This window comes from Betta splendens, chromosome 11 (genome assembly GCF_900634795.4).
Source record: "Betta splendens chromosome 11, fBetSpl5.4, whole genome shotgun sequence".
NCBI lineage: Eukaryota > Metazoa > Chordata > Actinopteri > Anabantiformes > Osphronemidae > Betta > Betta splendens.
The window spans coordinates 11,855,844-11,882,727 of record NC_040891.2 but is presented as its reverse complement, the minus strand read 5'-3'; the positions used below and the strand labels follow the sequence as shown (position 1 = coordinate 11,882,727).

At 43.3% G+C, this 26,884-nt stretch overlaps 1 protein-coding gene across 10 annotated transcripts; it reads left to right on the top strand.

Moving 5' to 3' along the window:
* The first annotated feature begins 347 nt into the window (after nucleotides 1-347).
* Nucleotides 348-26,197, top strand: LOC114865317 (sodium bicarbonate cotransporter 3-like). 10 transcript variants are annotated; one of them, XM_029166329.3, is made up of 26 exons: nucleotides 348-504; nucleotides 8,976-9,057; nucleotides 9,955-10,104; nucleotides 11,074-11,212; nucleotides 11,652-11,812; nucleotides 11,902-12,051; nucleotides 13,066-13,419; nucleotides 16,676-16,791; nucleotides 17,299-17,456; nucleotides 17,567-17,654; nucleotides 17,822-17,968; nucleotides 18,333-18,439; nucleotides 19,036-19,210; nucleotides 19,787-19,920; nucleotides 20,027-20,272; nucleotides 20,364-20,469; nucleotides 20,613-20,774; nucleotides 21,102-21,215; nucleotides 21,326-21,487; nucleotides 21,998-22,249; nucleotides 22,338-22,406; nucleotides 22,640-22,813; nucleotides 22,903-23,040; nucleotides 23,140-23,240; nucleotides 23,696-23,812; nucleotides 24,200-26,197. In XM_029166329.3, the coding sequence occupies exons 1-26, from the start codon at nucleotides 454-456 to the stop codon at nucleotides 24,279-24,281; spliced, it is 3,735 nt and encodes a 1,244-aa protein (XP_029022162.1). In that variant the 5' UTR covers nucleotides 348-453; the 3' UTR covers nucleotides 24,282-26,197. The 10 variants fall into 10 exon arrangements, with proteins under 10 accessions (XP_029022162.1, XP_029022161.1, XP_029022159.1 ...); XM_029166328.3 differs by having other exon boundaries at nucleotides 11,902-12,090; nucleotides 16,676-16,755; XM_029166326.3 differs by having other exon boundaries at nucleotides 11,902-12,090.
* The last annotated feature ends 687 nt before the right edge of the window (nucleotides 26,198-26,884 follow it).

The window sequence follows — 26,884 nt, the reverse complement described above, 5'->3', positions numbered from 1 at the left end:
GTATTAGGTTATATGATTACGTTTCAGTTAAGCATATACAAGTACATGTAGTAAACATAGTAGTTGCTGTTGTAAAAGTGAAAGCGCCCCCTCCCCAGGAATTCCCCCTCACTGTGTTAGGCCGCTTATGGTTCATTACTGTATAATCCGCTTTGTGTAACATACACCTGGTTCTGTTGAGTTTAAGAGGTTTATATGAATCACAACACTAAAAGCTTACGGGAGGGAACAAAAGCATTTTCCCCGCCTTCAGAGTGGCGTTGTTAAATGTGATTGGCTAACAACACAGAGCATCAACGCTGATTGGCAATCATGGTGTCAATCATTTAAGGGGCGTGTCCTCACGCCGTCGTTAGGGGAAGCACACAGCCAGTCTTTACAGTTGACACAGCTGTCACCCGGCCACCGGCGAAATAAGATAAAACATTGGGCAGAAGCCCGGTGGCAGGTCAAATGAGTGACATGGATGAACCTTCGGAACAAATGAGACCACTCTTAAGAGCAGTAAGTACAGATACCCGTCCTCCCACCGCTATACGTACCGGCCCTTTGTTAGTACCGGGGATGCTGGGGAGTCGGACTCAGGCAGCATCCGCTGCTGCTATTGTTCAGCCGGCTGTCTGCGCTTGACACGTGCGTGGCTACTGTAGAGTTTGCGCTCGTCTGTGTATTGAAATGTGTTCAATGACAAACAGTTTCTGTGCTCTCTTTTTCCAGTCTATTCACCCAACCGGCATTTATTCTCACACAGCTACTACACAGTACTTGCTAATAAATTAGCCGGGCACGAGCAGACTCAACCGTTCAGTGTGACGTCATGAATGTCGTTCCCCGGAGTAAAAACTGCCAAGTGGTTATAAGCACTTTAATGAACTAAAAGATGCTCAAAACACCCGGATGTTACCTGGGCGCGTGGTCGTGCGTCACAAAGTGTGTCACTAAAGTTTTTTACGTTCAACAGGTTCACCCTTCTGTTGCTTGACAGCAGCTGCAGCCACTGGGTCTGCAGATAAGATCTGCTGAAGCTTTCACTAGAATGAAGGCTCATTTGCATATCCAATGCGCCTAAAATAGAGACGCTTCCTTGTGTGACATTTCCAGCTTTCAGCAGCCTGTTTAAATCAGAAACTGTTAAACAGTAAAAAAAATAGTTCTCGGAATGAAAGGTACCATTTTGCAGCGTCAGACACGTGTGGTGACGTAGTTTCCATCTGTCAAACCGAGGCCTGGGTCATGTGGTGGCGTGGGGACCCCACATCCTGTCTGCCGGGTGTAGTTTTACCGTCACTCATGAGGATGATGAGCATCAAAGACACGGCGGCGTTAACATGCCCAAAAAAGAAAGTGGTTGACGGGCTAAGTTTAAAATCCACGCTGAGTGTCTGACATCACAGCTGGTGTAAGGTTGTCCGCTATGTTTGGACTTGTCTGCCTCGGTGTTTATGTGTGTGCATGAATGCGTGCATGTGTCCAGGAAACCTGACTCCCTGCTGTTCAGTAAATAAAGGCTCGCTGGACAAATGACCGCTTCATGTCCAGCTACTTTCTTTATTGTCATAGCAGAACCTAGAAACACAAATGCAGTTGTTTGATATCTACCAAAGACTCTGAGTCTATTACTTAACCACAAAGCATTCAAAGCATGTATCGCTGTCGTCATCAACGTTGGCGCTGTGAGACCAGCCAAAAATGTGAATTAAGTTTCCACAGGAAACTCTTGTTGTTCTGAGGTTTGCCGGCTGACCAGAGCTATTAATAGGAGGCTGAAAATGTTTCTCACAAAGTCAAACATTGTTGAATATTCACTAAGCAGTGTCCAATAATAGTGACAATCTCATTAAGCCGACCTTTTAGTTTAGTCCCATGCAGTTAGCAGATATGTAAACACTGGTAACATCTCCTAGCTGGATCAGAGTTGGTCACCTTATTTTTAAATAAATAATCCCAAAATTATTCTTTGGCCCCATTTTCCCTTTTCCTCAGCTGAACTTTACTTTAGCCTAGCCACGACATAGAATCAGCCTTTGTACTAGATTTACAGTGTTCTGTATAGGTATACTGTTATAAAACGATTACTGTTAAAAAAGAAATCCTCCGGTATCCGCCTATAGGCTAATTGGCACAGAACAGAGAGCCTGTTTGTTTATAGCCGGTCTAAGTTTAGTCGCAATGACATGTGTGCCACAAGCTTTTAAGGTGATTTTGCAGACAATAACCACATTCACTACATGAGAGCGCGTCAGAAGCTGCCATGTCTGCTGCTGCTGCCGTTGGTTTGTTTTGTGGTGAGATTCTTTGCATATCCACAGGAAGGCAGCGTGGTTGTACTTACAGTATGAGTGGTCGTGTAGAGTTTCACTGGAGCAGACGAACTTGTTTTTATCTATTTGCCTAACGGTAGCTGTGGAGAAAAATAATGGGACACTGCGCGTGTGAAGAAACAATCCTACTGCACGTTATTGTAGAAATCTATTGTGAAGCCAGAAAGCATCAACTGATTCATTTTTCATGGTCAAGTATCAAGGTCACTATGACCTCACATCACGATATCTCAGGGATCCTTAAGGAAATGTCTTCAATATGGCCACAAATGTCGCTTGGTCTCGACGATGAACTGACTGGAATTTGATAAGGTCACGATGACTCATATCTTCACAGCTCATTAACTGTAATGTAAGGTTTATGACCTTACAGAATATAATACATCTGTTGAAATATATATGAAATATACACTACTTACACCTATGCTTCAACAAGAATTCAGTTTTCTAGAAAGCTGTGCTTTTAAGGAATAGCATTGTGCATATGCTTGCATTTCATTCATTTATAATTCATCAATAAGATTTTTATTCACATGTACACTACCTACCTTGGCTGTTCTGACAGGATTCACACACATTCTATAGAATCATTATGAATACGAGTGGTTTTATTTCAGTTTGTGCTTTATGGTTTGGAACTGGCTGGAATGGACAGATGCCACGTCCGCAGGGAGTCTCTGGACAGGACATGTTTCCTTAAACATCATTTAAAAATAGGCTCTATTAACTATTTAGATTTTAGAAAATGGCTTTTTGTGTCCTACTATCTGTCCTGTAACAGATGTGATTTTGTCGAAAAAAAATGCAACATAAAATGACAGTTTGCTTAGCTGTTGATCTTTGAATCTATCGTGAAGGGTTGAATATAAGGAATCCTGATGAATATACTGCTCATGCTTTTTAATGCGCTGGCCCTCTGAGCAGCGTGGAGTCCGTACGTGTGCTTGTTTCTATTTATCCGTGTTGGGGTGCTCCTTCATTTGTGACCTGAATACCTCAGCGGGTGAGCATTTGTATGTCCTCCAAACGTCTGTGTATGTCCTCCATGTGGTGGCGCGTGTGTGTGTGTTTTTAAGCCCTTGGCTGGGCAAATAAAATATTCATGGTGGCATGGTGGGATTGGCTGCTGAGCAGAGAGGGGGCTGACAGGGTAGAGTAGAGCACCGTGTTCCGAAGCAGCCTGCTCCCTCTCTCTCTTCCTCCCCACGTATAAAAAGATGAGCAGCGGAAGAGGGAACAGACGAGTGCGGCAGTGTGTCTGTTATTACTTAGCCCACACATCCTCCACAACAGAGGCAATTATCAGGAAAAAAAGAACACTCACTGGGAACCGTTACTGCCGCCTTTGATTTGCAGATGTTGTAATCTAAATGGACAAACAGAGTGAAGGGGAGCATGTGCATACGGTACGTCTGGTCGTGTGTGTGTGCTTTTTTCTGTGTCTAACTGTCATAGTCTGCTCTTAGGATCCATGGGCTGTTTATCGTATTACTGTATGATGATTAGTATTTATTGGATTAGCAGTGATGTTGGGTTTATACTGGCTTGTCCTCTTGCATTCATTCATGGTCTGTGATAATGAAGGGGTCAGGTGGTCAGCACATTTGACCAGAATGAGAATAGCAGAGGTGAGAGGATGAAGGAGATGAGGTGAAAGAAAGGACGAAACACCAGTTGTTGGAATGGAAACATTCCCGTCCCTAATTCGCTTCAAGGAGCAGGAATAGAGGAAGCCAATGGAGACAGCTATGGCTGCTTTAAGGAGCGGGACAAGGACAACGGGAGGGAAGAGGGGAGAGAGACGAGGAGTCAGAGAGAGGAGGGTGAAAACTGGGTCTTCCAAGCTGAATCCAAGTATGCTGCATGCTCTCAGCAGAGATTATGCTCATTGAAATGAACCCACATGCTTGTTTCCATTCAGTTTAGCCGAAGCCCTCTGTGCCCACAGTGGAAGCAACAAGCAGGAGGGGATATTAAAAACAGGTGCACACGCTGTGGAGGCAGGGAGATATTTGTGAGGCAGAGAGGGGGCATGGTTTCCATCTTTGTGTTTATGTGCGTGTCTGAAAAGTCTGTGCATGTTTAGGAACATCCAGCAGAGACTATGAATGTTATGTGCTTGTTCTCCAGTGTTTCTGTCCTGTGAAATATCTCCCCCACTGTTTATATTAGATGATTAAACTGCATCTTTACTCTAAAGACATGTGGTACACCAGCTTCTCACTGTCCTATTAGTTTTGGCCTGTTTAAATGTGATGCGACTCCAAAGCTGTAAATAATTAAATGGCTAGACTAAAAATCAACAGAATACACCTACAGTGTGTTTACGCTGGTTCCACACATACATTAACATCATGTTCACCAATCTAGCACTTTTTGATTTGCAGAACACTTACATTGAAGTGAATGTAAGCCAGCGTTCTCCTTAATAGTGTGTAACTGTACATTTGGCAGTGACACAGAGAAATTCCGTAATCTCAGGGGACACATGTCTCACCAGGTAACACTTCTGTTACGTCAGTCGTGTTGACTGGACCAAGTCCCATTAAAGCAGTGCTCGCAGGGACCCAGGGTGGCTGGTTTGATTCACTGTCTGATTGGCTGAAGATGCGCGTGCCTGTCATTGGGCTCGGTCCTTCCTACGCAAAGGTTAATGTACAGTACACACCAGTTAATAATGCAGTTACCTTCCAGAAATATAGCATATGAATGTTACTCAACTCAATGACTGCAACGCGTCCAGTTTCTTCCACCATTGTGCTTGACAGCGGTATGAGATGTTTCTGCTCAAATGTTTGCACTGGCCATGAGGTCCAATTGCCTCACGCTGGTCCCATCACTCCATAGAATATTGGTCAAGAAATCTTGTGCTTTGTTCAGATGGACTTTTGTGGATCCCAGTTTTACTTTCATATTCTTTATCAGCAGAGGAGCCTTTCTTTTGCAAAGCCAAAAAAACCCCAAACTCTAAGCAAACTCTACATGTCTAGTTCTCTTCTAATTGTCCTGTCATGGACTTTATCCTTTAACGTGATCAGCGGCGCCTGTAGGTTTGTGAGTAATATTTCTGTCTGCTGGAAATGTTCTTTAATCCCTGTTGGAAAATAGAAGGACTGCAGCAGCATCTCGGCAGCCAGCGGGTCTGAGGTGTGTACCATAGTGCATAAAGGCAAACGAGGCAGGGGTCTGTCTGTGGACTTTGACCAGGCTGGAGCTACAGTGTGAATCCATGCGCAGCACGGCATACTGTAGGAAAGTGAAAGGTGAATCTGAGCTTACGCACAAGATGAAATGATTTGCTGAACTCCACTGGACATTAGCAATGATAAGTAACAGGGCTGGATGCAAATATAATGCACAGGATATCCTGTCAGATTCAGTCAGTCATAAATAGATTAGGCTTATACATAATTTTAGAACTGGATTCCAGTATATAGGTCAAATGGTTGCTGATAATAAGCCAAAACATAAGTTAGACAGGATTCAGATTGTATGTGTTAGATAACATATGATTCAACGTTTTATGCTTAGAGCCACTTTCCCACCAGGTATCTGACTAAGTTACAGGCAGAAAGATGAGAACTAATGACGCTTTTGCTTTTGCGTCTGGTGTCCTTTTGCATGGAACATTGCCACCTCTTTGTTATTGGGAACCTATTCGTCACTCGTCCACATTTGTCTCTAAAATTCATTGGTAAAGGCCAGGCAGGGTTTACAGTATCTCCACCAGACACCATTCAGGCTTTTGAACTCACTAAAGGGTAGATTATATTCCCTGGTTGCCCTCGGGGCTTCTGTTCAGAATTCCCAACCATGCTGGGCATTGGTCACTGGTTGGGAGAGTAGTGTTTCCGTCATGTGGCAGCTCAATTGACTAACAGGCCAGGAATCGCTTACATAATTTTCTAGGTCAAGCTCAACAGTTACTGTATCAATTCATTATGTGGCTGGTGCTGTATAGTTTTTCTATGCTGTTAACACATGTGGCGTTACATAATTTGGTTTGCAGCATTGTGTATCGTTCATTAATTTGTTAGCGCATTTAAAACAAACATCAGAGGTTATAACAGTGTCCCCTCCACGTACCTTTGCCCACACAGGAGCGATTACAGAGCTGGGTATGTGTATTCTGGCTCTCTTTACACTGTGGATGGACACATCTGCCTTCTGTCAACAGCCCCCTATTAATGTCATAAAATGGCAGCCTTTGTTTCTCATTAGCAGCCCTTCCCAAACTTCCCCTGTAGACGAGCCAAAGCTGTCCTACAGTATGTGGGCATCACGACTGTAGATGACAGACTGGAACATTTGGACATGGCTATGTAACAGGTTGCGTCATTTGTTCTTAAACTATACCAGACATTATTTTTCACTCTTTGTCCTCCCTGATAAGGTTCACTCACCCCAGGTCTGTTGTGAGTGGAATAAGGCTCCTCTTCGTCAAAGCCCGGTCACAGAGCGACGCAACAACTCATTATCATGCAAATCCACCAGCCACTGAGAAATGCACACACACACACACACACACACACACACACACACACACACACACACACACACACACACACACACACACACACACAGACTTTCAAGTGCATGCAAACACAATCACAGATGGCACCATTCATCGTAGGTGGAGTTTTAACACCAGAATGATTATGGTAATGTATGTGTGGAAGTGTGTTTGTCATTGAAGCTGCGTTCAGAGTAGCAGGCAGCAATATGTGCTTTTCTGTCAGAATGAGACGTCAGTGTGGTCAACTGAGGTGTCCGACTTGTTGGGGCTCCATCAATGTCATGCAAGTATCACGTATCCTTTCATCATGTGAACAACGTCAGTACCTTTTGTTTCCACTCTCCCCTGCTTGGCAGCAGCCAGCACCTCTGTGATTGGCTGAAAGGACTGAAAGGATGCGCCAAAGTCTTTGTCCATTAGGCAGGTGATGTGGTTGGTGTTGTTATAATGTATATGTTGATTTATAGAATCTGAATACGATCATTTAAGCGTATGTCAGTTCTTACACAAGTTTCATGAACTGTATGGGTGCTGATAAAGATGATAATTTTATAAATTGTGAGGTGTTTTCTCACAATTATTTATTATTTTTCCTCAGACTTATTACCAGACAGTATTTTCCTTATTCAGCAGATTGGTTTCAGCTCAGAGCCGGCATTAGCTCACGGTCTCTAGGGGTATTTATACATCCTATATCCCACATACACAGAGTCTGGTCCAAATGTTAACCTAAATATAGTCACAAAACCCAGACTGTTCTACAGCGATTGTGGATGGCACATTGCATCATCATCTGAAATCCCTATAGACACATGTGCAGTAGCCACATTTAGCAAGTCTTTATTCTAATATGTCAGGTATCCATCCAAAGAATGACTTCCATTCCATTCCTTTTGTTTGAGACAAAATGTTTTTTTCATTTTTTTCATCAGAGGACCATTTTGTTGGTCCTGTGATGCTGCTTGTTTCTTTGTGTTTCTGTATATTTGTGGGACCTGTTTAAGTTTGATATTTGACAGTCTTTAAAGTTAGAGTTTGTAATAATTCATTAATAGTGTACCTTTGATGCTTTTTTATGTCTTTGCTATCTGGACCATACAGTAGATCCTAACACATTTTTTTTTCAGTTTGACCAAAATCTTGATATTGTTACTGTAAAAAGCTCAGTCTTTATTGCATGGACTATTTCAAAGAGGATACGATTAGTCTGCGAAACACAGCACATACAGTAGATATGTATGCGTAATGCGTAATGCAGTTATCATCTCCCACCTGTAGTAGTCTGTTTGTCAGTGTATTTGTATTTGTTCAGTGATCATTTGTCCCTGTTAGCCACATTATTATTTTATGTACATACTGTACCTGCTGAATACATTCTAGATGAAGCAAAGCTGATGTGAAATCTGGTTCATGTAATGGCTGGATGCTGTGTCAGATGAGGCGCTTGGCCTTCGGACCAAACAATGCATTGGTCTCTTCTGCCAACCGGGTGTTGCTTAGGAAGTCTTGTGGTTTGGTCAGATGTGGTTTGGTGAACCTCAGTGGTGCTTTTAGGACAGTGGGGCTTTCTCTTCCCAGCCCTTCCAAACAAACTGTGTGCTGTCATGTACGTGCATGCTCAGGGAGGCTTGTAGGGTCGGAGCTCTTGGGTTTTTTATGTTCTCCTCAGGGCATTGTACAGTCTGAACTTGGAGTGAATATCTTGTGGGAGGCATGAAAAGTTCCATTACATTTTACCTGGATGATGAGTTGTGGACTGGACTTTCCCCTTGACCCTGACTGAAGGTCTTCCTCACTATAAACACTGAAAACCCTTTACATGATGGGCAGCAACAATTCTTTCTGCGACACCTGCTAAGGTATTTTGGCATAAAGCTGAATGCTCCAGGCCTCGATCTGCCACAGTTTATACAGTAGGTCTGCGCACCTGCTGATGACCAGTTAATCAGGGGCTGATGACTCGCAGCACCTGGCTGCAGCCTAACCTCCTAGATCATATGAAGCAGTATGGGGCTATGTGGCTGTTAGTATCACGCTGTGTTTGAATATTGCTAAAATAGGAGATGCTACAAGCTTTAAACAACTTTATCTGTACCTCTCATTATTACTTGCTCTCTCTTTCTTATAATTTTCCCCAGGGCCTAGATGAAGAGGCACTTGTTGACCATGGGAAGGCCAGCTTCACTACTCAAACACACTATGAAAAAGAAGAGTTAGAAAGTAAGTTTAATGTCTTCCTGACTGAAGAAATGTTTATGATACGTTGTAGAAAACAAAATTGATGCTTAATGATCTATTTTATGGCATTAGCTCCCTCAGGTTTGCACCTTATCCTTCTGTCCCACTTATAGCTTAGTCCACCACACTTCATATCTTCTATTCAATAACATCAACATGTATCCTGTTTTGTCCTTATGTGATACTCCTGCTTTCTGTGCAGCGAGGCTGTCTAGTTTTTCCATCCGTCCCCCTTCATCTGCTGCGTTTTTCTTCTCTCTTCCTCCATTCTTGCTGATGCTTCTCTCCATCTGTTCAATTCAAGTGTATGTTGCTTACGCCTTTGAGTGCTGCATCTTGGTTTCATTCCTCCTGGGTTCCCTTTCAAGTCAAAGAGAGATGACTCATCTGTGAAACACGAGTATTGGCAGAGAATGTAGGGTGAAAATAGAGCATTTGCAGCTCACAGTTCCTGTGACGGTAATGAAGGGAAGTAGATTAAACATTAAGGTTGAAAATGTAAAATGTATTCTGGTTTCCTTCAAGTAAGTTATCTAGAACACTCAAAAGGAAAGGAAAGATGTTCTTTGTCTCCTGTCTTAAATGCCAGTGAGTCTGTCTTCTGCTTGAGTTGTAAATTTAATAAAATGAAATGCAAGGCATACAGACTGAAGGCAGTAATTAAGAAGCTAGCAACAATATGGTGGCACATTTATTCAGTAACAGTAAATGCAGATCCTTGTAAAATAATAACATTTTGTCATTTATTCTAAGTCACCTTTTATCTTACTGCCAGTAATCACACAGACATTTTGCTTATAATATGGGTACAGAATTGTCTCGTTGTCTTTTCCACTGTATGTGATAAACACAGAATTTCTGCGCATTTCTTCTCTCCAGGTCACAGAGCAGTCTACGTAGGCGTCCATGTTCCTCTGGGAAGAGAGAGCAGACGGAGGCATCGTCACCGAGGACACAGACACCACCGAAAGAAGAAAGAGAGAGACTCTGAGGAGGGGAAAGAAGACGGCAGGGAGTCCCCCTCTTACGGTTGTAAAATGTTAACTGGGCGCATACAAACCCACTACCTCATGCTTTAAACTTGTGTGCCACAGTACTTTGAAGCTTTGTTTATTCATACCCCCACAAGAGGACAGTCAGTCTATTGAAATCCAGAACTGGTGGACCCAGTGTAGTCCCTGCACACGTCTCACTGTTTTATTGCTCTTAATTAAACTGTAATTACATGTAGAACTGGCCACGCTCTAAGTCATTACATACTAATCCCCCTGTTGGCAGATCACAGCTCTATTCCTTTGGTAGCCAGCAAAGACTGTTTCATTTCTTGGTTTAGGTGTTTCACCCACTCTTGCGAGCAGATCACTTGGTGTTCTGAGATATTTTAGTCTACCTTGCACACGCGGCGCATTTATGATCTAACCACGGGTTTTCAGGGATGTTCAATTCCGGGGACTGAGAGCTCTATGAACACTTCAGTTTGTTAGCTCTTGGAGGTATGCATTAGACCCGCTTACGTTGGAGAGGCCTGCCTTCATTCAGTTTCACATTCTTGGTTGATTGTGTCATCTTTTTAACAGTGCACAGTTTGCAGGTTGAGCACAACTCTTCCTAAACTTTGTTTCTCTCCAGGTTCTACAGTTTTTAAATAAAGCATTCGGCTGTAAAAAGAATTACAGGCCGCTGAGAATTAACCGCTGGCGTTGATTGATGGCTATGGCATTTTAAAGTCCTGCACCAGGACTCAAGCATCCAAACAGTGCTTTGAGCTCAGTCAAGCATTAACTTGTGTTTTGTGGTAACAACAAGCAAAACGTACAGTTCATCACAATAAAATTAACTGAATAATCTGAGTTATTGTGACAACTACACAGGATACTTGTCAAAACTGCACACGAGTATTTAATGTGATTGACTGATAATGAGGATCAGATTTAGTCCGTAGTACTGTAATCATGAGCTCTCTCACTAACATTTAGCCTTTGTTCATTCTGTGTCCAGACACACCGTCCCAGAGGGTCCAGTTCATATTGGGTACAGAGGACGATGACCTGGAGCATGTCCCTCATGACCTCTTCACTGAGCTTGATGAGCTCTCCTTCAGAGATGGCAGTGCCACTGAATGGAAGGAGACAGCCAGGTCAGAACAAGACTGAAGGGCTGAATGAAGTCATGCCACTTCAAAAGAACTCTACGTTTTGTAATAATTGAATACTGCCACTCTGTAACAAGCCTAAACATTTTAATATTGAGCTGACCTCCTTTGTGTAATCTAAAGACAACATACAGTACACTAGTCTTACTCTTTATTGCACTACGGTTGTAGTTGAGACTTTACTTGGCTGCACTTCATTTGTTTCCACTGCTAAAACTAGGACAGATTTGGAGTATGAGTCACTCTCACACTTTTCTGTGCTCCGGTGCTCCAAAAACCGAAATTTGAATTTGTTCAAAGAAAATTCTAGTTTTATATGAGCTGCAACATGTTCTTGAGCTACAGTATATTGCATCTCGGTAATTACGACTTTTTTGGCATGTGTCTGGCTGTTTCTCTATCACTCTCTCGGTGTTTTCTACAGATGGCTGAAGTTTGAGGAGGATGTGGAGGACGGCGGTGAGCGGTGGAGTAAGCCCTACGTGGCCACGCTGTCACTGCACAGCTTATTTGAACTACGTAGTTGTATACTCAACGGCACAGTCATGCTGGATATGAGGGCCAACAGCATCGAGGAAATTGCAGGTACATTGTACAAAACACTCCACTCTTGTATCTCATTCCTTATGTCTTGTGATGTAACTCACAGATTTTTACCCTGTGTTCATACTCAGACATGCTTATTGACAGCATGGTGGCATCGGGTCAGCTGAAGGACGATCTGCGTGACAATGTGCGGGAAGCCATGCTGAAGAAGCATCACCACCAGAATGAGAGAAAGCTCAGCAATCGCATCCCTCTGGTGCGCTCCATTGCTGACATAGGCAAGAAACATTCTGACTCACTCTTGCTTGAAAGAAACGGTGAGGTTCTATGTCGCACTCGAATTTCTTTTTCTGTCCTTTTCACCACTGGGGAACTGTTGCTAAAAAAAAAAACACTGTTCAAATCTTTCATTGCCAGCGTAGAAGGTGGATGGTGAAAGTGAGTAACATCTAGTGAATGATCTCTATCCAAGCAGTCGGTTCCCTCAGAGAAAGAGAAATCTGGGTGCTAATGACTGTGCTAACCTGATTGGCTGGCCTGGCTTTGAGAGTTGAAATGATCACTGTTTTCTCTCCTTAGGGTGACACTTAGGGAATATCGTTTAACCTGCTACTGTGTATTTTGACTGGGCATGGCTGCAGACCTGTAAATGTATGGCGTGCATTTTAAGCTCTTGGGAGGTTTTTACGAATGAAAGGAGAATCACATTCTCAACTTCTGTGCCTGTTGTTGTTTTTGGATGTTGGGCTTGCACTTTCATATCATCAGACCCGAAAAGCAAGCCTCAAAATTATTTGCAACCAATGGTTGGTGAAGGAAACGGTGCTGGTGTGAAAGTCGTGTTGTACGTCCTGTTCCGAACCCGTTGCACTGTAAGTTTCAGACGTGCCCTGTTTGTGCTCAGCACATGTTTGCTTCCAGTGCACTCACATGGTTCTAACTCATCCTCCCCTGCATGCAAGCCCATCTGAACTCAGACCTTTTCTCGATTCAGTAATGTCTCGTGTTTGTGTGTTTGGAGTTGATTGAGACGGTTTGTTTGGTCCTTGCAGACCCTCCTACGTGCCTCAAAATCATTCGGTTTCGTGTCTTTTGCTTTTGTTTCTGCAAGCACGAATCTCTAACGACACCTCTGCCACGTTCTTGCTGCCCACCCCTGATTATTTCTCCTTCAGATACCATCTTTATGAGATACTCCTACTTCATATGTTTCTCCTCTCTGCTCCATCCCCTCTTCCTTTTTTTCCTTCCTTTCCTCCCTTTCTTTGATTTCATTGTTTTTAACCTGTTAGGAGAGGGGCTGTCCTCTTCACGTCTCTCTCTCCACAAGCCAGGAGCAGCCTCCTCTGTCTCCAACCTGTCCCAGAGACGAGAGTCCCGAGTCTCCATCCTGCTCAACCACCTCCTACCTTCCCCCAGCCCTTCGCCCCTCACCACCCCTCAAAACACCCCCGCTTTCTTACGGCGCTCCTCCCAAAGCCCGCCGCGCTCCCACGGTGGAGGTCCTCAAGGCATCCCTGAGGTGGTGGTATCGCCCCCCGAGGATGACGACCCGCCCAACTCTGCAGAAGATGAGGCCGCGTCGCCACAGCTCAGCCGGCGAGGATCCTCGGCATCCCAGGGCCTCGAGCTGCTGTCCTTAGAAGGCAAATATCAGTGTAGCCTGCCAGTGTGAGTCAAGGCTTAAACAGAGAACACTAGCACTAGCATGAAAGCTCTGCTCCTTAATTCCAAACCTCCAGCTCCGCGGCCATCTCATTAATAACCCACAGCAAGGCTCACTCTCTAAAATGCTCTTCCCACTGTATTTATCCACAAAGACTTTAACCACCTCATTATTCTTGCTTCTGTTCCTTCTCTTCCTTTTTTGTCTATCACACAGACCCATTCTTGTTCTTACTGATATGAAAACTCTGTGTACTTCTTTTTGCTATTTAAAGATCACTGCCCTCTTAAGCTTATTCCAGACATTCCTCACTATGCCTTGCTTGGCCCTCTCCCTACTTTCACCTCCTTCATTGTGGTTGCATGAACATCTTTCAAAGGGTTTCATGCAAGACCAGTTAAAATGAAAGCCTCAACCACATGTTTCATTGTTGCCTACTTGATTTATTCTGAGGTAATTCATCTTTGGGAATAGCTGGTTTATTTTCTATGTAGCTGCACGACGCACACTAAAAAACGAACCACTAAATTCTCATCATTCATGTGTTTAAGTACTGTAGTTCTGATGCCTTTTGGGTGCAGAGCACTTTTTAGCTTTGCAGCTAAGCCGGAGCTGCTCTGGTTTTGCTTGCAGACACTCTCTCAGCGTAGTGTAGATATCGTTAAATGGCATGTCACTTATGATAAGTTCCTGTTTTTCCAGAAGAGTGCATTGCATTTGAACCTTTGAACCAAAGCAAAATGTTTTTTTTTATTCAGCTTGAAATTTATTTAAAAATCACTCCGAACGTAATCTCTGTTAGCCTGAGGCACTTCACAAAGTGAGTAACTATTCAGAATCAAACAGATCCCACTTGAGCAAGCACCAGGCAACAGTGGAGAGCAAAACCTCCCTCCACTGGGAGAAACCTCCAGTATTAACAGGCTGAGGGTGGGCGACCACTGGTATGTAATCAGTGTAAAAAACAATGCCTTTTACAGTTCTGTTCAAATGCTTGGTCATCTCTGTAAAATGTGGTGCATCTAAATGGCGCAAACACAGCCTCTCTGGACCACTGAATGAAACACTATTACACGATTACAATTTCCTGAAAGTCTTGTTATAGTCCTGACCTTAGAGAGAGAGAATGTGTCTGTCACTTTATAATTAATAGTTACAAAAGCTACAAATACTGAGCTGCTTCTTTAGTGGTACCCAAACATTTAACCTTGGGACGTCACCTGCTTTTTGTTTTTGTGTTTTTCTGATACATTTTGTGTTTTGAGCTTTTAGTGTTCTGTAGAAACTGATATAATGCATCCTCAATCCTTTCACGTGTAACATGTCCTATCCTCAGATATTGTGGTACTTATTTTGAGTATGCACATATACAGTACCTGTCATGCAACGTGTGCTTTTCATTTACATCATCTGACATTATGAATAAACGTTCTTTTACCCGTTCAAAAGTGAAGCGAGGGCAAAGTGTGCCAGCAGAGAGGCTAAATATAAGACCGATATGAGGGTGGGTGTGATGGTACTGCATGTACGATCAAAGTGACACCTGCAATGACTTTTTGTTCCTCCAACCCGGGCTTGTACGTTTATTTTTAGGCTGCGTGCGTGTGTGTAAATAAGTGTTTTTCTTTTTACTTGAGCAATGGCTCATTTTCAAAGCGTGGGTCATCCGTTGGTGGGAGCTGAGTCTGAAAGGTTGTTGTCGTGTTATTATGGTTGATGCCCCTCTGTAATTGCATCCCCTTCTAGAGAATATACAGTATTTCCCAAGAGACAGACACTATGTTATCAGGACGTGGGTTATAATTTACAGAGGGGGGCTTAAGCTGTAATAATAGCGGTGTAATAATGTACCCTGGACACTGTAGCTTGTATAAACTGGATTGTTGCACAGTGCTGACTCAAAATACCTGTTGACTGATATGGAGTTAGTAAAAAGCTCTTAATGTGTTATTTTAAGCAATTTGTCTACATCGACAGCTGGCGATGGGTGTCAATTTTAGTCTATTTCTGGGACTTTTAGTTATTAAATGCTTAGATTTTTTTTTTCAGATTTTTTGCCAAGGTTTGTCTCTCCAGTAGTATCTACAGTACAAGACTTTCCCAGTGTAAGCAGTCCTACAGGAGAACATGTGTGTAATCTCTGTTAGTTATGTTCGTTTTTTGCATATAAACGAGCTGGCTCGGGTTGAAGGCCGGTATGGGAGCATTCCGGGGATCAGCCTTTCTGAATGAAGTGTGTTGGCAGATGCAACATAAGCTAAACCCTCCCTTAATCTGAGTGGCTTTGTCCGGTATGTGAGCAATCAGGCTTCTGTTCAGCAGTCACAGCTACCCAGCATGCACTGGGGCTACTCCAGGGTGTCCAGTTCAAGGGTATGGCTGACTGGCCAGGCCACATGCTGGCAGAAAAAGCACATTTTAATTTAGATTTGGGATTAACGGTACTGCAGACACCAATGGCCTATTGCCTAAGGCTTTATTTTTGTATTGCGTTTGATGCTTGTTCTATTACTTTTCGATGGCAAAGTAAGAGATATGTTTCTATAGATGAAGAAAATGTGGAAACAAGTGAAAACCTGGTAAAAGAAGTGTTACCTGAGACCTTCAGAGGATAGTATGCATATACTATTCTTTGATTTACTACATGAAACCTCATTTCATCTCCCACTCTCATGCCGCTTCAAGTGCTAGCGTTTCCTGTGTCAAGTGTGGATGAAATCACAAAAGCAGTGTCTGCAGCTAATTATGCACAGAGATACTGCAACTTGAACATTTCAGGGTCTGAGGAAGCTGAACTGTCAATCACATCCACTTACGTTTGCCTCTAAAGTGAAATGAAGTCAAGATAAGCAGGACTGACTTAAGCATCAGATTATTGAGCTCAGCAGATAGGGAGCAACTTGTAGCTTTGTACCAAATAATCACAGGTAGCAGATAATGGTTTTAGGGAGAATTGCATTCAAAACGTCACGCTTTTCACTTTTCACATGTAGCACTACATAACAAAAAATGTGTGGCTGCAGTGTGATATGAGAAATTTGTCTTCTGAGAAGGTGAATGCCCCTAAAACTGTTTTTTTAATATTATAACTTGTACTGAGAACAAATGACAGATGTAATTTATTAATATCACTACCAGGATGATTATTTTCTATCTGCAGTTGATTCCTGCCCAGCACTTACACAGCGCCCATCGCTGCTCTCTCCCTCCCACTCCTTTTGCCCTGTCCTTCCCAGGATCTCTGGTGTCCCCGAACTCTGACCCAAACTACCTGGATGGCAGCAAGGCAATGGAGAGGAGACCGTCCAAAGCAGGGGTCAGTAGAGAAAGCAGCAGTGTCGACTTCAGCAAGGTAACCTAATCACAGTGCTGAGGACAAACACAGTCCATCGTGGTGGAAGGGCCCATGACCAAGTCCATCACTGTTTATCCTCACTTAATGGACTTCCTCAGACATTTCGGTGGCCTGTGTTGATAAGTGCCCCTGTGACAGTCAGAATCTCATACTCATCATCCAATCTCTGTGTCTGTAGTTATGTAAGTGTTTCCTCCCTCGCACAGCCCTTCATCAATCCTGCTGTTGTGTGCTTCCTCGGGTATTAAGTGAAATGGCTGGCTGCCATACATTGTTATGAAACCATAAAGATAGAAGGAGAAAGTGCATGGTTTGCCTGATTCATTATTTTTAAAACGATAGTTTTCTACGAGTAATAAAGACAGGTTTTACACTACAGTAAATCAATAGTTATTCAGACACATTATGTTATATATTCTCTATCACAACGTCCTTGTAGACATGTCTGTCAGCTGCTTTTTTATAAATGGGTAATATTTGTCTTATCGGTTCCTTTGGCTCCAGGTGGATATGAATTTCATGAAAAAGATTCCTCCAGGTGCCGAGGCTTCCAACGTGCTGGTAGGCGAGGTGGACTTCCTGGAGAAGCCCATAATTGCCTTTGTGCGACTGTCGCCTGCAGTACTTATCACAGGCCTCACAGAGGTGCCTGTGCCCACACGGTATAATGATTAGTTATTAAACGATGAAAAGAGACTAATATTTAACAAAAGAATTGAAATCTATTACTATGTCTTTTAGTGGGTAATAATAAATATTATCTGCAACACAGGTTTCTTTTCCTGCTGTTGGGTCCTCATGGCAAAGGGCCACAATACCATGAGATTGGCAGATCGATGGCCACACTGATGACAGACGAGGTGAAAGAAAATGATCATTCCTAGAACGTTCTGGACATGTTTTCAATTTAAACTTCATGTTTAATGGACACTTTGTTGCACTGCTGAGCCCTTTAGTGTGAGGTCTGAAGATTTAGCACACTAAATCCAGAGACCTTTAATGACCAACAGTGACGTTCGCTGTGTAGATATTCCATGATGTGGCGTACAAGGCCAAAGACCGAACGGACCTACTTTCTGGGATAGATGAGTTCCTCGATCAAGTGACCGTCTTACCTCCAGGAGAATGGGACCCCACAATTCGCATTGAGCCCCCCAAAAATGTCCCGTCTCAGGTAGCGTGTCCCTGTGATTGTTTCCTGTTGTGTTTTTTAAAACTTAAAAGAAGATATTCTGTTTCATCAGCATATGGAATGCCTGAATTGTTCAACAGACCTACAGTACATGTATTAAACTTCTTAAATGTATTTTACTCGCCTGAGTACTGAGCACTTTACTCAACCTCATGTAATGTATGTATACTGACGTCTGGTCCCACAAACTGTAATTATGAAGCTATAGCTGAACCTCTGCGATCTGTATGTCACTCTTCACTTTACACAAGCATAATTACCCTGACAGTGCCCCCTTCTGGACTCAAATAGGCATGACAGCTGAGGCACTGCAGTACCGTATATTTAAAGGTTTTTTGATTCTCAGATGAAAAGGAAGAGGCCGTCTCAGCCTAATGGCACTGCATCTCCAGCTGGGGAGCTGGAAAAGGACGAGGACCCTCATTCAGGACCCGAGCTACAGCGAACTGGGAGGTAAGTGCAGCGCAGAATGTTTCGTTTTTTACTCAGTATTACTACTGGGGATTTATTTGTAATAATTTATAATATTGTTTTTGTAAAATGTGGACAGACTGAGTTTGGAACTTCATCTCACATGTGCAAATAAGGAAAATTCATTCATTTATTATGTTGAGAGCCTTGTTAATAAGAACTACAAGAGAAAAGGGATTTTAAACTAGTAAAAGTCAAATTGGTTTCTTCTTTCTTCTACAAACATTAAATCATTCTATAATCTGAGAATCCTTAAAATGGTAAGTCTCTAACACACACTCCACATTCTCACATGCTGACATTTCAGAAGCAAGGAGGTGTTTACTTGAAAGACCACTTTAACTATATAAAAGTCTTGTTACGAGGGACTTAATGGAAGACAAAGGGATGTGAGCAAGCTTAAAAGGTTAATGTAAAGAAATGTGCTGTTTCATTTGGCATCGGTACAGTGAACAGATAATTGATTCATGTTGATTAATCTTTCTTTCCATGACTCATTTTCCTGTTGTTTTTTTTTTCAGTGTATAAATTTTTTCATCCTTTCATCCACGCTAAAATCTAGCTCTTTCCTCTTGCAGGATTTTCGGAGGCTTAATCTTGGATATCAAGCGGAAGGCTCCGTTCTTCTGGAGTGACTTCAGGGACTCCTTCAGCCTGCAGTGTCTGGCCTCCATCCTCTTCCTCTACTGCGCCTGCATGTCCCCTGTCATTACATTTGGAGGTCTGCTTGGGGAGGCAACAAAAGGCAACATAGTAAGTTCAATGAGTTTTCAACTCTAGGCTCAAAACTAAGTGGAAAACATTAAATAGACAGAAGCTAGAACAACGCTGGCTTTTAATGTGAGCTTGTGTGTGGTAATGATCGATTACGGTATGTCATGGACTGAGTTATCTTCGCTGCTGTGGTTTCTCAAAGCAGGTCATTCCCAGCATCACTCAGTCACAACCAGGTCACATTGTCTCTAGACAAAAATGGAGCTATTCTCTAAAGTGTCTCTGTTTTCATATTATTAGTCCATGGTGTGCTGGGACAAGCACAAGTGTGCGTGCTGGGGTGTGTGATGCCATGACCAAACACAGCAGGGTTAGTGGGGTTATGGAGGCAGGGATGTGACTTTAGTCCAGTCAGCAGAGTGGGAACGTTCAACAGTTGACATAGGCCTGAATGTCTTTTTAATCCAGACTCTGCTGCTCTGGGTTTCTCTCCCCCACCTCCCCCACCTCTCCCGTTGGCTCCTTAGCCCCTCCCTCTCTATCCACCTTCGTACGGTCGCGTCCACCCCGTTTCCCTCTCATGGTTCCTCACGCCGTCCCTCTCTGTGTCTGCAGAGTGCCATAGAGTCTCTGTTTGGGGCATCACTGACAGGAGTGGCTTACTCCCTTTTCGCAGGCCAACCTCTCACTATTCTTGGCAGCACTGGGCCTGTTTTAGTGTTTGAGAAGATCCTCTTCAAGTTCTGCAAGTATGTTTAATCATGTCTGCTTTGCTTCGACATGTAACACACACTAACAGCCAAAACGTCTGTAAAGCAGATGATGTCTGTGTTTGCTTGTCTTCCTTGCTCCCAGTGACTACAGACTGTCCTACCTGTCGCTGCGGACCAGCATCGGCCTGTGGACTGCCTTTCTCTGTCTCCTCTTGGTGGCCACAGACGCCAGCTCTTTGGTCTGCTACATCACCAGGTTCACAGAGGAGGCCTTCGCTGCCCTCATCTGCATCATCTTCATCTACGAGGCTCTAGAGAAGCTCTTTCACCTGGGAGAACACTTCCCGGTCAACACGCACAACAATTTAGACAACCTTACCCAGTATTGGTGAGTGCTGAGATCTTAACTGACAAAAGTCACGAATCCAGCCAAGATGCATTTTTACAGACCTAAATGAGCATTTGTTCTTTGTCGCTAGGTGTCAGTGCTCTCCACCATCCAATGCCTCTGATGAGCTCATGCAGGATTGGAACCAGACAGGATATAGCTCCAACTCTATCCCATGGCAGAGCCTAAATGTATCGGTAAGGCATGACTGGAAGTACAGTATTGTGTGTAGCATGAACAGAGAAACGGACAAATTGATCAATACTAAATGTGAGTGAGGATGCAACAGAATAAATCTACTACTGCTACTATAAACCAGGAGCTGTTTTCTGTCCTCTAGATGTGCAGAAAGCTCCATGGGGAGTTTGTTGGCCCCGCCTGTGGTCACCACGGCCCCTACATCCCAGACGTTCTCTTCTGGTCCATCATCCTTTTCTTCACCACCTTCTTCTTGTCCTCCTTCCTCAAACAGTTTAAGGCAGAGAGATATTTTCCCACAAAGGTGAAACTACTACTACAGTACTTAGTGTTGGACACAACATCACAACAGCTGCAGTGGGTTTTATGACACTGGTTAAAATGAGCTTGCCAGGCATCGTTCAGCCCAGGCGGTCTCCCATAAAAGCCTTTTCCCACACGGAACCAGCTCGGCTCTAGTGTAATCACATGGTGTTCTGTGTAAGCAGGTGTTGGTATTGTTTAAATTGTTACTGTCAAAGTGTAATTATTACTTTGGTTCATGACACCGCTTCTACTTTGAGTGTGAAAATGGGCTGCGCGTCCTTCTTTTAATGAAGATGCGGGATTTGCCTTTGTGTGTGTTGTGCAGGTGCGCTCCACTATCAGTGACTTTGGCGTGTTTATAACCATCATGATCATGGTGCTGGTGGACTACCTAATGGGCATCCCATCACCTAAGCTGAATGTTCCTGACCGCTTTGAGGTAGGCAGAACTGCACAGACCAGCTGGTTACGGCACTTACGCTCTGGGTTCACTTCCCCTGACTGTATATAGTACATGTACTGTAGCACATTCTTGCCTTTTCCCTGCAGCCAACTTCAAAGAACCGGGGCTGGTTGATGGATCCATTAGGAGGAAACCCGTGGTGGACGCTGCTGGTGGCGTTACTTCCTGCCCTGCTGTGCACCATCCTCATCTTCATGGACCAACAGATCACTGCAGTCATCATCAACCGCAAGGAGCACAAACTCAAGGTGACACTGGCCTCTGGTGATGATCTCTACACACTCACCCTTTATTGTGGGGACTCATCAGTGTAAAATATTAGGGCCTTGAATTTACCCTGAATAGATGTGTTAGGTGAAGCAGAACATTCTAAAAGCAGTGAACTCAGCTCTGTTTCTGTGTCAACCATCTTTCTGTTTCCCAGTCTTATGTTTTGCATTATATCTTATCTTTGTAGTTACTTGTGCATCACTCTGCTCCATTATTTCTGAACACTTGAGTCTTTGTTGCCTCCACACGTGTGTAGTGTGTGGTTTCTCATCTCTCACCGCTTTCTCTCTCTCTTTCAGTCACCCTTAATTACGGTTGAAGCTAACATATTCTCATGTCTGTCTTCCGCTGTGTTGAACTTGCAGAACTGAGGTATTTCTTTCTCAGGGTTGTACTGTGCTACATTCTCTGCTGAGGGAGGAGCATTTACCTTTTTCCTGCAGCTCTCGGGTTTTACATGACGTGGCGTTTCCATGTGTGTCCTGCAGAAAGGCTGCGGCTATCACCTGGACTTGCTCATAGTGGCAGTAATGCTGGGCGTGTGCTCCATTATGGGCCTGCCCTGGTTCGTGGCTGCCACCGTCCTCTCCATCTCCCACGTTAACAGCCTGAAGGTGGAGTCTGGCTGTTCTGCTCCAGGAGAGCAGCCCAAGTTTCTGGGCATCCGTGAGCAGCGGGTCACTGGAATCATGATCTTTGTCCTGATGGGCAGCTCTGTTTTCATGACTTCAGTGCTCAAGGTCACTTTTTTTTCTGTGTGTTATTGCGGTTAGTCTTTCTTTCTGTCATGGTAGCTGAGTGATTTATATTGTTTCCTCTGCGCTACAGTTCATTCCTATGCCAGTCCTCTATGGAGTCTTTCTCTACATGGGTGTCTCTTCCCTTAAAGGCATTCAAGTAAGTCGTCTTCTGGTCTTTGAAGATAATGTGGCCCCTAAATTTGAACAGAAGAGCAGCCACAAGCTGCCAGGAAAGATAAGCTTCCCCTTGTAGTTCAAACCTTTGATCGTGTTTGAGCTTTAATTAAACCCATTTCCTGTTCTGAATAATGTATTTACTCCCTTGTTGTCACCATGTTTTCCCAGCCTTATCTCCCTCTGTGGGTCTCACTCCTCTCCTGTCCCCTGTAGTTCTTTGACAGAATCAAGCTGTTTGGGATGCCGGCCAAGCACCAGCCGGATCTTATCTATCTTCGCTATGTGCCGCTGTGGAAGGTCCATATCTTCACCCTGGTGCAACTCACCTGCTTAGTTCTGCTCTGGGTAATCAAGGTCTCTGCAGCAGCTGTTGTGTTTCCTATGATGGTAAGAACTCATTATAGTGTTAAAGATGCTAGATATAGATGGTGTAATATCTCATTTTCAGTTCATGGTGTCTGTGTGCGTGTGTCCAGGTTTTGGCATTGGTCTTTATCCGAAAGCTGCTGGACTTGTTTTTCACCAAGCGAGAGCTGAGCTGGCTGGACGACTTGATGCCAGAAAGCAAGAAGAAGAAAGAAGATGATAAGAAAAAGGAAGCACAAGAAAAGCTGGTACAAATACGTTCTCCTGTTTTATGAAAGAGGAACATGTAAGACTGTAGCGTGATGTGTTTGTTTAGTGGCCTGACATTATGGGCTGTGTTGACTCAGGAGGAAGAGTCTATGCTGCAGGAGGAGGAGGACATGGGGCTGAATGTTGGCTACGAGGACAACAGCCACCTCAAGATTCCAGTGAAAGCGGTGTCAGGGAGGTGAGTGAGGGGTTCAGAGTATCACAATAACAACAACATACACACGTCTCATGTGACATTCACCCCAAAGGGAGTGAACAGTTGTAAAAATTAGTAAAACCTCCAGCTGGAAGACGAGGTAGCAGGGCTCTACTGTCTGACACCCCCTCACTCAGTGCATGTCTATAGAAACATGTGCTTTGTACCTTTTGTGTGTTTTCTTGTTTGTCTAACAATGTGCAACTCCTAATTCTGACAGATGTTGCTACTGAACAACCTGTACGAGTCCTGTGTGAGCAGCTGTTTTGTACTGTCATCTTGTTGGATGAGGTTTTATGCATGCTCCTGTTGTCTTGAACTGTCTGTCAATGAACCTCTCCCACTGACCTGGCGTCTACATGCCTGTCTTCTCTTTTGTATGCGTGTGCGTGTGTGTCCCTGCGTTCACATGTCTCTGTGTTTGCGTTTGCATGTAGTTCTGATTCTGACCCCTTGGTTGTAAATATCTCTGATGAAATGGCCAAAACCGCAGTGTGGAAGGCAGTGAACTCGAATGCAGAGTCTTGTGTCCAGCCTGAGAAGCGTAGTGGAAGGTAGCTATGACGTCTGGAGTCTTCCAGAGCCCCTGCTCCTACTGTATAACCGAAATATCACATGACTTGACTACATGTCTGCTGTTAGTAACTCAGGCGAGTTTTAAGACTCTGCAGGAGAACTTTCATACTGTGGTAATAGAAACTAAAGCTCTCAGATCTGTTTATGTATCTTAACACTGCACTTTACTAACAATAAATTATTAATCCCGAGTTTAAGCTCGTATGGAATGCCAGAAACGTTTTGAAATAATCTGATTGTCAGTTAAGAGCTGAGTCAATTAGTACAGTAGACGTAATGAAGGTGATAAAATCCTGTTCTGACAGTAGTGTTAACAAATTTAAAGCCAAAGTCATTGTGTCTCCTTCTTCACCTCTGTTTAATAGCCAGGAGAAAGTGGCCTGTGTTAGACTGAACATCAGCCAAAACGCGCCTGGAGAAGGTTCCACTCCAGAAACCTTCTTGTGATAAAGGGAGGACGACCTGTTGGTACCCCCCCCCCACTGCTGGGCACCACCTGGAGGGGAAGGAGGCGTAGTCCTGGAACAGCACAACCTGCCTGCAGACCCCTGCGAGGCCCCAGGCCTGTGAGTCCTACTCCACTCAAATGCTGAAGCAGATGGCTGCAACGAAGTACTGTGAAGCCAATGTTGGTGAGGAACCAAGGAAGTCCTCTGATCCTGTCCACCTCTGCCCCCTGTTAAGGACCTTTTAAAGTTTATCTCCCATTCAAACCACAGATGCCAAAGGAAGGGTGGACGGGCAGTGTGAACGACTTTGCATTTGTATTTCACAGCTGGTCACAGGACTTCTTCATCTTTTGCTGGTGCAGCTCACTGGGTGAGTTGCCGTGCACTGTGTGTTTCCATTAGGTCAGATTAGGACCTTTTACTAAACTACACCAGCTTCTACAAGACATGAGTTCAATAAAATCATTCAGGTACGTTCAGTGCTTGATTATATTTGATATTTGTTCTGCACAGTAAATGACACAACGGGAACATAGATACTACTGTTACCACAAAACTACTGCGGACATGTTTGTACTACTCTACATCTACAGAACAGAGGACGCTCAGTATTGATATTGCTGCTCAAAAGAGATTTAGCTGTTTTTCATTGTTCATGTTGTATATGCTGTTATAGAAATATATGTCTTCATCAATACTGTATTCTTTTTATTTGTAACATTAGAAAACCTACTTCAGAGGCCATATAAAGTCTGTACTGTACAGTAAGCACTTTGCCAGTATAGTTTCTTACCTAAAATAAAGTCTATTAATATAAAACACTTCCCATAATATAAAAGAATAAAAGTCAGATACTCAGGAGTCTCAGGATTTCTGACTGTGGTCACTTGATATTTTGGTCACAAGGTAGCGCGTTAACTGCCCATTCTACTCCTGTCACCACTGACGTCACAACTATTTTAATAAATCAGAAAATATATTAAGGTGCAAAATAAAAAAGAGAATATTTGTGACTCCAGGAAGCTGCACCTGCTTTTATATTGGGTCTGTATTACTGTTAGTTCCAGTGTGTGTGCGTATGTCGCGTAAAAAGAAATTGTGATTTTTGTTTAACGTTGAAAATCATTTTATGCAAAAGATTTCTACAATAAGTGTAAAAATAATGATGGATGATGATGTTCTTACTTTGCTAAGTTCAGTCCTGTTTTAGCAATAAGTGTCCATGCGGAGCCTCGTGTGGACTCATGACCCTAGCTAGTATTCAGGTGAGAATCATTGTGTTTCTGCTCTGTCTGTGTAGCTTCAGTGACTCTACGGACGACAGCTTTCGTGCCTTGTTAAAGCTCTTTATGTGCAAGTGTCGTATTGATAATTTAAGTGTTGGGAACATATGTGCACAGGTACGTGAACGGTGGCACACAAACGCCAAAGACAGGCCATCGTCACTTCAGAACAGGGCAGCGAGCGACTTGTTTGCTTCTGTCTGTTGTGGTGTTTCATCAGCAGCAGCATGAACGTCGTGGTCAAGCAACGTACAAACTCTACTTATCTTCCATTTCCACGTGTAACAAAATAAAGCTGTTCTGTCGTCACAGCTCCTGTACTTGCTCACTGCAGTTGTAATTAATATTGAGGTACTGGATTTTTGAATGATCGATGAATGTCAAATTCTTAAAATCCTAAATTGAAACAGCCACGCTTTTACCAGACATCTATTTTTATGAGAACATGTGGGCACTGCCCTTCACATCTGGAGCCTAAAACGATGGAGATCTCATCCTCCGTCAGGTCATCGACGTCACTCAGTAAACATATGTACAGAAACATAGTGAAGCACAGGGTCCTGTTATCTTGGAGGACGATGACCTTTCTGTCACGGTTGACTAATGCAAAGCAATAAAGGTGTCTACCTGGCGACGCCCTTCTGTCTTCATTTCAGCCACATGGTGTCACTGTTGGCTTTGTTTGTCAGCTTAGACTGTGGATTTAAAATGATTATTGATAATATTTATTCATGTCATGTCCCCTATATCTGTAATGTGCAGGTCTGGTAGGTAACATAAGAAACTAAAATTCATAAAAGGATGTTTAATGAAATTTAGAAAGCTGTCCTGTTACTAGAGACCCCAAAGGTTTAAACTACAGGGGAAACCCATTATCATCAGAGATGACTAGCTGTAAAAAAAAATGTATCACCCACAAAACTCATTAAGTACTGTATAGTCAAGACTAATCACATTCACAAAAATAAATGCATGACGTTCCATTTCTGAGTCTTAGGTGTTTTTCATGGTAAAGACAAAAGGTGGCAGCAAAGATCTGTGCTACAACGCACTAAACTCATATCTGGATCATCTGCTCCACTCCTTTTAATTAGGATTACTACTATTGCATTAACTTGATTTAATGAAGCCTATTACAGGCTTGCAAACTATTTTGGTTACCTGACAGATTTGCAGAATATAAACATTAACCTCATGCATTGCAGAGGTTGAGAGGAAATGGTAGCATATAACTATACAAATGCATTAGTGTTTTGCATGTATGATTTGCTTGACTGCCTCCAATGCGTCGCCTTGCACAAAAGTCAAAGAAGGAAAT